General features: G+C 38.0%; 2 protein-coding genes across 3 annotated transcripts; both read right to left on the reverse strand.

The window, feature by feature from the left end:
• Positions 1 to 1163: 1163 nt before the first annotated feature.
• Positions 1164 to 3254, reverse strand: LOC120202346 (amidase 1-like). Of its 2 annotated transcripts, none has more exons than XM_039202783.1 (9): positions 3103 to 3254; positions 2847 to 2999; positions 2639 to 2763; positions 2430 to 2555; positions 2123 to 2305; positions 1898 to 2015; positions 1656 to 1824; positions 1428 to 1562; positions 1164 to 1328 (listed from the first exon to the last, which is right to left on the reverse strand). In XM_039202783.1, the coding sequence occupies exons 1-9, from the start codon at positions 3210 to 3212 to the stop codon at positions 1185 to 1187; spliced, it is 1263 nt and encodes a 420-aa protein (XP_039058714.1). In that variant the 5' UTR covers positions 3213 to 3254; the 3' UTR covers positions 1164 to 1184. The 2 variants fall into 2 exon arrangements, with proteins under 2 accessions (XP_039058714.1, XP_039058713.1); XM_039202782.1 differs by having other exon boundaries at positions 1898 to 2045.
• A 2418-nt stretch (positions 3255 to 5672) lies between these two features.
• On the reverse strand, positions 5673 to 7688 carry LOC120202344 (heavy metal-associated isoprenylated plant protein 34-like). The gene is made up of 3 exons (XM_039202781.1): positions 7452 to 7688; positions 7269 to 7350; positions 5673 to 7180 (listed from the first exon to the last, which is right to left on the reverse strand). The coding sequence occupies exons 1-3, from the start codon at positions 7479 to 7481 to the stop codon at positions 5781 to 5783; spliced, it is 1512 nt and encodes a 503-aa protein (XP_039058712.1). The 5' UTR covers positions 7482 to 7688; the 3' UTR covers positions 5673 to 5780.
• Between the last annotated feature and the right edge of the window lie 5468 nt (positions 7689 to 13156).

Consider the following 13156-nt stretch of genomic DNA (forward strand, 5'->3'; position numbering starts at 1 on the left):
TTTTTATTTTATTGTTCTATTTTAGCCCCTTGAAATAAAATCAACATAATACTACCTCAGGAATTTCTAAGTCCCTATGGATCAACCTTCTTTCACTATATTATACTTAATTCTATTTATTTTATTTGAGAAGAAGATTTATTTTATTTTGACGAGTAAAACGACACTTGTCAAAGATACCAGAATGCTTCAATAATTTCAGTTCCATGGTCGATAAAAGAAACTCGAGTGACCCAATTTCTTATTCTTTCGGCCATCTCAAGAACTCGATAGAGACAACTTTAGTGGTGATCAAGGGGATATTGCTTGAATACAGTAGCACCCTTCGACTTGTGACAATCTTGGACCTTTCAGACAACGTTTTAACTGGAGAAATCCCTGTCGGGATTACTGATCTTCTAGGCTTGAGATCACTCAAATCATTTGTCGGGAAGGATCCCTCTGACTATTGGCAATATGGGGACATTAGAATCTCTGGACTTTTCATACAACCAACTCTCTGGTGCAATCCCTCCAAGTATCTCAAAATTGACGTTCTTGAGTTACTTGAACGTGGCATACAACAATTTAACAGGGGAGATTCCGAAAGGCACTCAACTCCAAAGTGTCGATGCATCAAATTTTGCTGGTAACAACTTTTGCGGACCTCCACTTACAGATAACTGCACCATAAATGCTGTGAAGCCTGATGATGCAGGAAATAGGGAGGGATCAGAGGGTGGACTTGAAGTTGATTGGTTTTGGTTTTACGTGAGTGCAGCACTGGGATTTGTCGCTGCGTTTTGGAGTATTGCAGGTCCTTTTCTGTTTAAGAAGTCATGGAGAGACGCCTATTTCAAAATGCTGGATAGCATGGGGACGAGGGCTCGGCAGTGTTTCCATCGATAGTTTCTGAATCTAAAGAAACCTGATTGTCTTTGTTTATATGGTGATTTATTGTCTCAATGTGTTTCAACTGTTGTAGTGTATACTTAAGTGGTTCTAGGAAAAATAAAATTGCAGGAACAAGTTTTGTGCCCAATAGCTTAACAGCAGTGTCCAAACTTAAAACTATATATTATACAGAGTAGCAGTTTCTCATATGCTCTGCATCCTATATTGCAGCATCAAGCCATTAACTACATTACCACGCGGATTCACCGGCACGGTTGTTTCTAGGCCAGATAACTTACCGAAGATATAATTTATTCTTTGAGCTGTCTAGTTTCTTCTTGGAGGGTATCATATAAAGTCTCAACAAGATTCAGCAGGAATACATCTGAACCATGTTTTGCCACTAGGGAAATTGCCACAGGAACATCATCATACATCCCTAGAGGTAAACTAACCTGTAGAGAACAGATAGTTCAACCCAATCAAGATACCTACCAAAGACACATAAGAAAAAGGAAAAGAACAACATAACTTATAGCATATCAATTTCGAACCTGACAGAAACCAGATGCTCCGGCAACCGACAATAAGCCGAAAGGCCTAGAAAAGAACATATCCGATGCAGCTGGATTTTCTTGCACTTTTGGCGGTTCCTCTGGTGTTGTTGGGAGTGCAAGGATTCCATGATCCTTAAGATATCGTATTAGTTGACTGATTTATACGAAAGAAAAAAAGGATTTGCCTAGAACTGCTTCACATTGGAAGTAATAGATGTTTCTTACCCCAAGCAGTGTGGTGAGTGCAGCACGTAATTCTGTTCGCACAGAGTGGATGAAGTCGATATTTTCTCCGGTTACATTAATCGCATCCCATATGCGTTCATATATTCCTGGACCGAAATCCGGATTCACTTTGGTGACCCATTCACCATGGTTATTCTTAAATTCATACCTACAGGAAAATAAACAATGCTTAAATACCTTATCTTAAGTTCATACTAAAAAATTTCGAGATGTTTTCGCACCTCTGAAGTAATCTCACTGCATTTGAAAGGGCTGCCAATGATGGTATATTAAGTTCTTGGTCTTCATTTCCCTTATCAATGAAATGCTGCAAGCTTGGCACTTTGTCCTTCACATAGTCTCCAAGAATAATATGCTTAACACATTGAGCTGCACTTTTATGCACATAAAATCATATATGTTACCATTCGAGCCTAGCCGAGGAAGTCTTTGGTAGATTTACTTACCTCCAAAGAGCTTTTCAGTTGACTTTACTAGAACTTGAGCTGTTCGATCGCTCGGAACATTAGACGAGCGAAAACAATCATCTGCAATAATAATCTGACTCGGTTCGATAGGATCGACATCAGGTAAATGCAGAAGAACACGTCCAACGCGGTTTAAAATCATAGGATCCCGAGCAAACCAACCTACATGTGAATTTTTGGGGTCAAAAGAATGATGCCAAATGAAGGCCCTGCCAGCTATGTGGTTAAGACATAAAAGTATAGATCAAAGTATTTATTAGTTGCTCTAGTTACATATATCCCTTACCCACAGTATCAAAACTCTGTGACATAGGAACAACTCCTACAGTAGAGACGGCGCCGAGAGAAGGCCGAAATCCGAGAATTCCACAGTACGATGCAGGGACTCTTACACTTGCTCCAGTGTCGGTTCCTGTTTTAGAAAACAAAAGCTAGTTCACTTTAAGGAGGTTAAGGAGGATATACAGTGAAAGACATCTCAATGGAAATACTCACCAAGGGAGAAATCCACTAGCATCGCAGCTACAGAAACTGCAGAGCCGCTCGAAGATCCTCCGGGCACCCTGCCTGGTGCACAAGGATTCGTCGGAGTGCCGTAATGTTTATTTACTCCATACATACTGAATAAGAAAAAAATCACACATACAAGTATTATGTACATATACATATATATGCAGTCATATAAATTTATCAAAATTCTAACCAGTAAGCCATTTCATCCATGATGGTTTTTCCAAGACAAGTTGCACCTGCCATTAGGAGGTCCGTCACTACGGGCGCTGTCGCTGTAGCGGCGGAATGTGTCCCAGCCCAGTCAGGGTTTCCGAAGCCAGTGATGTATCCCTCTATGTCAAATCTAGTTCGTAGTTCCAATGAACTTAAAATCAATTAGACTTTAGACATACAAAGCATTAAGATGCTAAAAAATTAGTATAAGATGGATCAAAGCGGTGACGAACATGTCTTTAACAGCAAAGGTAAGGCCACTCAAGGGGAGCTGGTGCTGTGAAGAGCTTGGTTGGAGAGTAAAGTTCTCCATGAAAGCTCCGAACTTCGAGCTTTTCGCCATGTTTCGTGTTGAGTCTTGTGTTGAGTATTAACTTCATTTATCTTTACAAGACAAATCAGTGTTGAGTCTTGTGTTGGGTGGATTGTCGGTATCATTCTCGAAAGTAATGGAATTCCATGTCTGAATGATATATCTGTCTTTTTGCAGTTTAAGATTAGGCAAAGATGACAGATGTAGTTCAATGATTTGTTCGGACAAAATTCTTAGATATTGTTCAAAACTTGGATGTTGAGAGGAGTCAAGTTGGCAAGAAATGTGATACCTATGAGACGAAATTGGATCATAAACCAGAGATCGAAAATAATTGCAGTGCAGTCAATGATCTTAGCTTTGGTATTTGGGGTTTCAAATTCTGATATTATGAATGAAGTAATTGAATTAAGAGGATCGATTTCATAATGATTTGGATAAATTATACAAACACTCTCTTATGTTTTTGGTTTGATCGGTTTTAGTCATCGATTCAAAAAAATAGTAATTTTGGTCCTTTACGTTATCAGTTTGTTCGGTTTTAGTCCTCAGTCGTTAACTCTCATTAACCCGATAACTAAAAATTTGAATAAACTATACAAATAATTCTTTTTATTTTCTGTCTGATCCTAATAAAACAAGATATCACCATTGTGAAGCAGAAAGATTGAAGATATCCCGAGTGTTGTTGGGCTCTCCACGACCACCATTGTTGCATGCATCTATTCAGAAAATACTCTCATGTATCCACGACAACCATTGCTGTAAGGAATTGTCCTCAGATTTCCGTTTATAGGTTACCAAAAGTTAGCGGTTGAGGAGTTAAAATCAAACGGAACGATAACATAAAGAACTAAATACATATAAGTTTTGAACCGGTGATCAAATTCGATCAAATCAAAATAAAGGGGTTTTCTGTATAGTTTACCCATAATTTTTTAATAATTATTTTATACTTAAAAAAATTGTGGCTTAAAAAGAATACGTTTGTCCCTTTAGTAGATTTAATTTATCATTTTCATCGTGTGATTTTTTACATCAATTTAACTCTAAAAATTACTTAATTGTATTAATGTTTAAAATTTATAATTTATCACTTTAAGAAAAACTCATTTAAATAGAATTATTTAAATTTTAACTAACATACTATAACGACAACAATTTGAAGTAGTTTGTGGATATTTTTTTTATTTTGTTGATAATCATCAAAATAAAAAGTAAAAAAAAAAACATAAACAATTTTATCCGTTTATAGAATATCACAAAATTTTCAACTTCCTTGATATTTTTTATTTATCATTTTTATGAAATTTTTACTTATCTTAAGTATATTACTTTCTTTTATCTCATTTATGTGAGGAAATTAACCTAGAAAAAATGAAAAAAAATCTAATTTTCCTTCTTCTCATTTATTATTATGTTTCGAAATTAAATTATTTAAATATCTAAAATAAGTAGATAAATATTATAAAATAAAATTAATAAATTTGGAATCGAAAACTAACGTTCTTCTATATTTTTTAATGTTTAAAAGCTCTCCTCTGTCATGATGGGTTCATGAGAAGCACATATTCAATCTTGAGTATAAATAAGAGCTTCCACCAACTTATGAGTGAGAGAGGTGCGGAAGGAATCAAGAACACATCCTCCCGAACTAAAAGCAAACTCCGAAGCAACGGTAGAAACCGAAATCACAAGTATATCATGTGTCAAACTCATAAGAATAGGATAACTATTTGTTTGCACAAATTACCAAGCTAAGATATCAAAATTATCATTATCACGAACACATTGATCCCCTAAATATATGTTTAGCTCAAATGTAGTTTCAGAAGTGTCATTTAATTCTACCTATATCACATAATCCCCAAAATATCGACCCGAAAACCCGGTAAAAGTAGCAGGTCGAGTACCCGACACGTAAAATCGAATATTTTTATTATAAATACTCGGTATTTTTTAGTCTAGTCGGCGGGTCGACGAATCAGATCATCCGGGTCAAATTTTTTTGAATACATTTATCAAGTTTTATCAAGTTCCTTATTATCTATTATCAAATTAATAATTATTATCTAAACTTCCTCTCTTTTAATGAAATCATTTTTAAAATAACTACTAAAAATTTATTAAAAAAAAGTTAGCGACATACTCGCGAATTTACAAATTGAATTATACCTTACTCAACTCAACTCTTTAAAGTGTTAAGTCGAGTTTGAGTTCGAATTGAGTCGATCTAAATCGATTATTAACTTAGTTTTGACTAAATCAAATTCGAACAACTCACGACTCAAATCATTAAACACCCTTAGAATACTCATGCATTTCATAAATGGGCTCAAGTTTATACCCTAGTATAGACAATAACCGATCCAACAATTCACATGGAAATCCATTTGGGTACACTATTTGAGGGGGGGAGCAAAACTAAAACTATATCTATTCATCATACATCCCTCAGGACTTGAAAAACAGGGTTTGGGGGGATTTGCCTATAGGGAAAACTAAACATTTCCCTTGCAAGCTTTTGTGTAAAGCACCCTAGTGAGAGCCAAAAAAGATCGATGGAAAAGAAAAAGCATTACTAATACTGGGAAAATTTTACATGATACTGCAGCTGTTTGCGTTTTCATCACTGAAGTAATGAGCATACGATTCGGAGTGGGGCTGATGCATAGGCGGAGGGCCGTAGCTTGCTTGGGGAGGATATGGTTGAGCATACATCATTGGCTGATACATCCCCCCATTTGCTCTCTGCTGGTTCATCATCATGGCAGGCATATATTGAGGCTGATTATAGGGATTCCCAGGCCCCATCCCTTGATAATACCCACCACCACTGTTCATTGGTGCTGCTGGTGCTGGTGCTGGTGCTGGTAGTCCTTGTACTGCAGCAAAGTTACCCATCTGGTTCATTGGATAATTCCCCATTTGGCCCATCTGTCCCATATTCTTGCTTCCATTGCCACCTCCGTGGCCACCGCCAGGGGCCGCACCCCCACCACCACCTTTGCCATGATTAATAACATCAACGTTTTGAAACCCACCACTTTTAATTTTGTTCATCATCTCATGATGGCCCCCACCACCACCATTTTTGCCCCCACCTTTTTTAGCTCCATTGCCATTATTGTTCCCACCACCACCATGGCCTCCATTTGCATTATGAGATGAGCCCTTATTTTTACCATAATCATCCCACTCATTTTTACCCTTCTTACCGGAATCTTTTCCACTTTTATCCTTCTTGAAAAACCCAAGTAAACCTCCTCCCCCACCCCCTTTTTTACCACCATGTTTATCACCTCCTTTACCCCCTTTATTCTTTTCACCTCCTCCTTTCTTTTTGCCTTCTTTCTTCTCCCCCATGCCTTTCATCACCATGGGCATATCAACAGCTCCACCTTTCTTCCCATTATCCCCACCACCACCACCGCCTTTTTTACCATTCATGGCATGACCATTAATCATACCATTTGGCCCCCCATGGCCTTTTCCCATCATAGCCACCATCTTGTTTTGCATCTGACCCTGCCCATGTCCATGACCAAATTCCTCATCATCATCATCGAACTCATCATCAAATTCATCATCAAACTCATCATCATAATCATCATCACTCCCATCATCCTCAGGCAAGTTAAACTTGACAGATTTCTGGTCTTTGGGAGGGTTAAACCCTTTCATCATCTGCTGCATATGTTGCAGATGCTGTGGTGCAAATTGCTGCCCACCTTTCTGCTGGTTATTTCCGCCGCCGCCGCCTCCACCACCACCGCCTTTCTGAGATTTGTTGTCCTTCCCCCCTTTGCCACCATCCATACTTATGTTCTTGAACTGGTTGGGCAAATTATTTGAACCCCCCTTTTCAGCACAACCCCATAACTGTGCATGTTTCCCAGATTTCTGCAGCTTCTTGATGAGTACAGCCGGATCAACATTACCGGTCCCGGTCACCGTCACCTTCCCTTGATCTACATTTACACTAGTCGTATACACCCCTAACCAAAACAATAAAGAAATCAATTAAAACCCCAAAAATAAAACTCGAATAACTAGCTAAAAAGATGAACATATAAGAACAAATACCATCAACTTTCTGCAACAGCTTCCTTATTTTCTGCTTACACCCATCACAGCTACACTGTATATTCACTTTGAGAACCCATGTCTGGAAACAAAACACAACCATAAACAGTGTTGAAAATCAAGTAAAAATCATTACTTTTTTTCAAAAATGACCCAAGGTGAACTAATTAAGTTAAACAGTACCTGCATCTTCATGGCATCTTGTTTATTCATCCTTTGAACAGATAGTGAAAAAGAAAAGATCCAAGGGAAGTGAAACTTTTGGTTCTTTGTTTTCTGAAATAGAAATTGGAAGAAAAAGAAACCCTTTTGCTACAAGGTTTTAAGAAAACGAGGAGAGCTTAAAGGCGGTTGTTGGTGCATTAAAGAGCTGCTCTTTTAGAGAATAATGAAAGGAGAAAGACAGAGATATAAGGGCTAAGGCGGTTTTGCAGAAGAGATGAAGGTATCTTGAAGATTTAAATATTAAAAAAAAGAAAATTAAAAATTAAATAAACAATGAAGAACAGCTAGCTAGTTAGCTAGCTAGGTCTCAGGGAGCTTGACAGTGTGAGCTAAGCAAAGATCAGCGGGCTTGGCTTTATACTATTTGAAGCTTCGGCTTCCCAGGTGATTTACAGCAAATTTCAAGTTGTAAGGTGATTTTTCCCAAATATCACCCTTATATTTTTCTTGTCTGGCATAGTTCAATTTATATTTATCGATCTAACCATCTTTACAACAATTAATAATGTTTATTATTTTTAATAAAATTAAAATTTAATATTTTTTTTATATTTTTTAAAATTAATTTTAGAAAGAATATTTTAAATAAATATATGATATTTTTTTAGTTTTACATTATATTTTTATTGAATTTTATTTTTTTAATTCATTTTTATTGTATTTTATTTATTTTTTAAAAAGTAAATAATAATTAATTTGATCTATCAATTGTAATTAAAAGTTTATTTTAATATTTTTAAACAATTAATTCTAAAAGTCAAACATCTCACAAAAAAATAAATAGATAAATTTGGCATTTTTACACATATATCACTCTAATAGAAATTAATTACATATTAGGTATCATTTTAAAAATATTTAAAAAATTAACACCTAGATTTTTTTACACGTTTAACAAGGCACATTATTAGGGCGCGCTTTACTGCAAAATGTGTTAGATCGAAAAATATAATCTGAACAGTGCTTAATATAAAAATATATATGGGTGTAGGGTGACATAAAAATTATTGTGCCAAAGTGGAACACTTTGGTTTTAATTTTTTTAAATAAAAAATTTATTTTTTAATAATTTTAAGATAAACTACACGTTTAATATTTAAATTATTATTTTTATTCTATTTTAATACTCAAACTTTTTTTAAAAACTATACATAACCTTAATCATTGAAGTGACATCAAAAGGAAATATAATGTTACAATTAAAAAATAAAAAAAAAATATCACTTCAGTCATTTTGTTAATTTTTTACCTACGATACCAAATTAAAATTAATCTAAACGTTAAACTTAATTTAAAAAAAAGAGTTTGGATATCAAAATAAAATAAAATTAAACAATAATTGAAATAATAAACGTGTAGTTTATCCTAACTTTTAGGTCCTCTTAAAGTTCAATAATATTCTCTTTTAAATTCTCTATAAAGTATTCGAATTTATATTTTATTAGATATTATAATATCAACAATCAAATGATTTAGTGAGATAAGATACTAATTTTTTCAAGTAAGATTAAAAGTTTAAATTCTGACATTTATAAATAGAACAAAATAAATTAAGGATTATTCTCATAATGGCTTATACAAAATTCGATTCATAATAATCGAATGTGAAGCATTGTGTTTCACATTTGTTTAAATAATTTTGGTATAATAGAAGGATTAAAATCAACATTTGACCAGTTTAAATGTAGTACCGTGCGTTTGTAATCGTGAACTAGAAGCCGTATAAGTCCAAGGTGAGGCACTGTGTTTCACAATTTGTTCGTTGTCGACAAATGGTCGGCGTGGTCCGGTTCGGTGTCTTGCCATTACTGCACTTTCAGACTTAACTGGTTTGACTTATGCGGCAACTTGCTTAGCTAATCGCACATGCTGTTTTACTGTTTTTATTTCTATTGAATTCCAATTGTTAAAGCAGATGTTTCAACAGTTTACACACTTTGGTAGGAGTGTTCAAACCGGTAATTTGGTTAACCGAATCTAATCGAATTACTTAAATTCTATTAATCGATTTTTTTTCATTAACTTTTAATTGAATTAATTTCTTTTCTAAAAAAATTTAATCGAACCGAACTAAGTTTGGTTAATTGATTGACTAATCGAATTAACCGAAATTTATTGTCACTGGCTAGAAACTTGGGTCCGGGATATTGGTGTAAGTGTCCGACAAATACGGAGTATCAGGCTTACCCTAGACCACCAGACTTAGCCCAGTTCTTGGAGAATGCTTAACAAGTCCGTGAAAGATCTATTCTGAGGCATCTGAGAGAAGCGACGAGGGCGATGGAGGCAATTCTGTTAAAGCTCGTGGATTCGGACCGAGACATGTGTGCTCAGAATTCTATAAGAGTATAATACAAAGTGTTGGGCCTGCCCATAACCATTAGATCTGGCTCGTTCCTTGGAGGATTCTAGAAGGATAATGTTAGGTGGGATTTCCTTGATTTAAGGGATTTGGGTTAGGTGGGAATCAATCCTAGCCCTTCATGTAAAACGATATTGGCCATTGATTGAGATAGAGCTCAACTATAAATAGAGAGCTATCCTCCTCATTTGTAATCACCCAATCATTCATTCTTCTCTTTGAGAAAGAGTAATAAAGCTCTGAGGCATTTGCTCTATTCTTTCTTTGTTCCTTGTTCTCTTTGTGTTGTTGCCTATCTCGGTGGCCAGGAGTAGCCACAATCGTGTTTACACTTCCACAAAATAGTTCGACTTTGGTGGCTTAAGAGTAGCCACGTTGGTGTTAAAGCTTCTGCAATCCTAGAAGCCTTGAGGGCTTGGTTCCAACCTTTGTGAGTTTGCATGATCACTAGGCTTGGGTAAGGCTTACTTAGTTGCAGAGAAGACCAAGAAGCGTCAAAAGCGTCTAAGGTCGCACGATCCGTAAGACCTTGACTCTGATATTCTGACGGTTTTAGGCGTCAAAATTCTGAAGGCGTGACAAGTGGTATCAGAGCGAGTCGTTGTGGGCATACAACGATCGTTTTAACCGTGTTTGGTGGAATGTGTGAAACCGGGTAAGTTATATTTATTTACTGTTCAATCAATTTACTTTGATAATTGAGTTGGCAAAGTTAATTGAGATGGGGCACAAGAGAAATGGAGTTTCCACACGCAAAGGCAATGAGTGTCATGGCGGGAAACGAGAAGAGAGTCTGGTGGGCTCAAGAGCATCATTGGTGTCCAAGCATGGGGATGTCATGATGAGTTCACAAGGAATGCTCGAGGCAACGAAAGTACACCAAAAAGAGCTAGTTCTCGAGGTAGAGAGGCTCAAGAGTGACGCTGAAGGTATGTCCGAACGAGACAACACATTCTCTCATGAAGACGATGAGAGTCTTGATGAGGAACAAGAAGAAGAACTAACAATGTACGGGAAATGGTCTTACTTGATGGAAGGTTTTGGTGACCACGCAAGGAGGCTCTTCAATATGGAGCAAGTCTCAACTTCGTGGGAAGAGATAGTCAGGAGACTTGAAAAATCCGAAGATGAAGCCAAGGAGACCCAGGGTGTTGTGGAGTCCCGCCTTGATAGAATGGAGTCCATGGATGATAGATTCAAGGACGAGACACAACGTGTTCTCAACGAGTTGGAGATGGTTCATGGGAGTAATACCCAAGAAGCCGAGGTAATGGCTTTGAGAAGCGAGGTGGATGAGCTCAAGAGGAAGCTGCTCATATGCAAGGGAGCAATGAGTGAATGGGGTGCTCTCAAAACCTTCTTGGAATGACTTAGACCAGGGGAGATGCTCGGGGAGAGCAAGGTGATGCCCAGAGACTTTTGGAGGCCATAGCTGTAACCGGAACGCTGACCGAGCTTGCAGATGTCAAGCCTAGGAGCGATGTGTCGTCCAGGCCCATGCCTAGGGATAGTGGCAACAATGGGGGAAACCAGGAAAAGGTGCAGTGGGGAGATGGTAGAGAAAGCTCTTCGAATGGCCAATGTGAACCATCGACTGTTCGTAGCCAGGGAAAGCCATCGGGAAAGAATCACAAGGTTAGGTCCGGTGCGAAGAAGAATGCGAACAAAGAAAAGTCGAAGTGCTACTTCTGTGATGGTCCTCACTTGATTAGAGGATATCCCGAGAAACGTCGCCTTACAACCATCATGAAGAGGATGAGAAAAGGAGAAGTAGCAAGAATTGGTGCAGTCGCAAGTGTTAAATCTGCCAAGCCAGGAAAAAGACTTGGTCTGATTGAGGGAATCAATGCGGCCAAGCTAAGTACGAGACGAGGCAAGGTTGTTGATGCTGAGGCAGTCGAACCTAGAAGGAAGCTTGATGCGATTACGAGTGTTTAAGCAATCAAGTCAGAGGCAAGACTTGATGAGGTTACATGTTCCAAAGTAGCCAAATCGAGGGGCAATGATGATGTGACTACAAGTTCTCAAGTAGTAAATCCAAAATCGAGACGTGACGAGACTGCGGGTGTCAAAGTAGTCAAGCACAAGAAGAGACCTGGTACGATAACAATAGATAAAGCCGTCAAGTCGAGGGTACAAAGTGAGCAAGTTCGTTCACAGTATGTCATGATGGATGTGTGGTCCAAGTTTGAGGCGTCTTAGGCATAAAGGGACACTTAAAGAGTATGTGAGCCGATTCAGAAGACTCGTGCTCAAAGTCCCAAGTTTGACTGAAGAAGATGGGTTTTTCACCTTCATGTTCTAATTAAAGCAATGGGCAAAGAAAGTATTAGAGCGAAGGTAAGTCAAGGAGTTGTCTAAAGCCTTGACAACCATGAGTCCATCAGGGAATTTGGAGTTAGGAAGAATAAGACTTCTAAAGAAAAGCCGAAAGCAGAGAGTAGCGGCAAGAGATTCCGCGATGAATGCCAGTTAGAGGATGAGGAAGGTTGTTCCTCGACTGGCAGAGAAAGTCCACTCAATGATGAACCAGATGGTGGATTTGGTGAAGATGTGTACAGTCTTGGCACAAGTTCAGGTGCCAAAGATGCTAAGCCGAGGGTAAGAGTCGAGCAAACGAGGGGGCGTAGACTTCAGACGCCAGAAGTGTTGCGAGATTACCCAAGGGAAACCGAGTCATCCAAGGTGATGGATGAGCCCAGGATCCAGTTGTCCAGAGAAGAGGACACCCAAGATCGAAAAGGCGTTGAGACTTGGCTCAGTAAGGTTAATTTCTGCCAAGGCAAGTAGAAGCCAAGTGTAGGAGGAGGTGGTTATGTCCAATGAGTTTACCGAGCATGTTCATATAGAGAACATGGCTTCAGAGACCATCATCAAACGAGGGTCGAAGCAAGGGCTTGCTGAGGATGTTCAAGTGGGGAACAATCCTTCAAAGACTCGTAGATAAGAATCGAAGGGGGGCAAGACATTGAGAGGCAAGGCAACTATGGTGACACCACCCATTTGCAAGGTGGGAAGTGAGCTCCAACCTTCATGTTAGAACGGAGGAGGCAATAAGGGGCATCGAACTTTGCCGTGAGAAAGTGCCGATGCATGATGGCGCAAAGAACTCTAATGACAAAGGTTCAATGCGAGGAGTGTCAGTCTTCCTGGAGTAAGAAGGGCTGACGTAAATTTTGAGTAAATGCCAACTAAATCAGAGGGGAAAGTACATCTCAACACGATTCTAATGTTCTTTTGAGTTTGATTTGTTGTTTTAAGTAAGTGTAGGTTGAGCAAGACCTAACCTTTTAACGCGGAG

Source organism: Hibiscus syriacus, unplaced genomic scaffold (genome assembly GCF_006381635.1).
Source record: "Hibiscus syriacus cultivar Baekdansim isolate YM2019G1 unplaced genomic scaffold, ASM638163v2 tig00008665_pilon, whole genome shotgun sequence".
NCBI lineage: Eukaryota > Viridiplantae > Streptophyta > Magnoliopsida > Malvales > Malvaceae > Hibiscus > Hibiscus syriacus.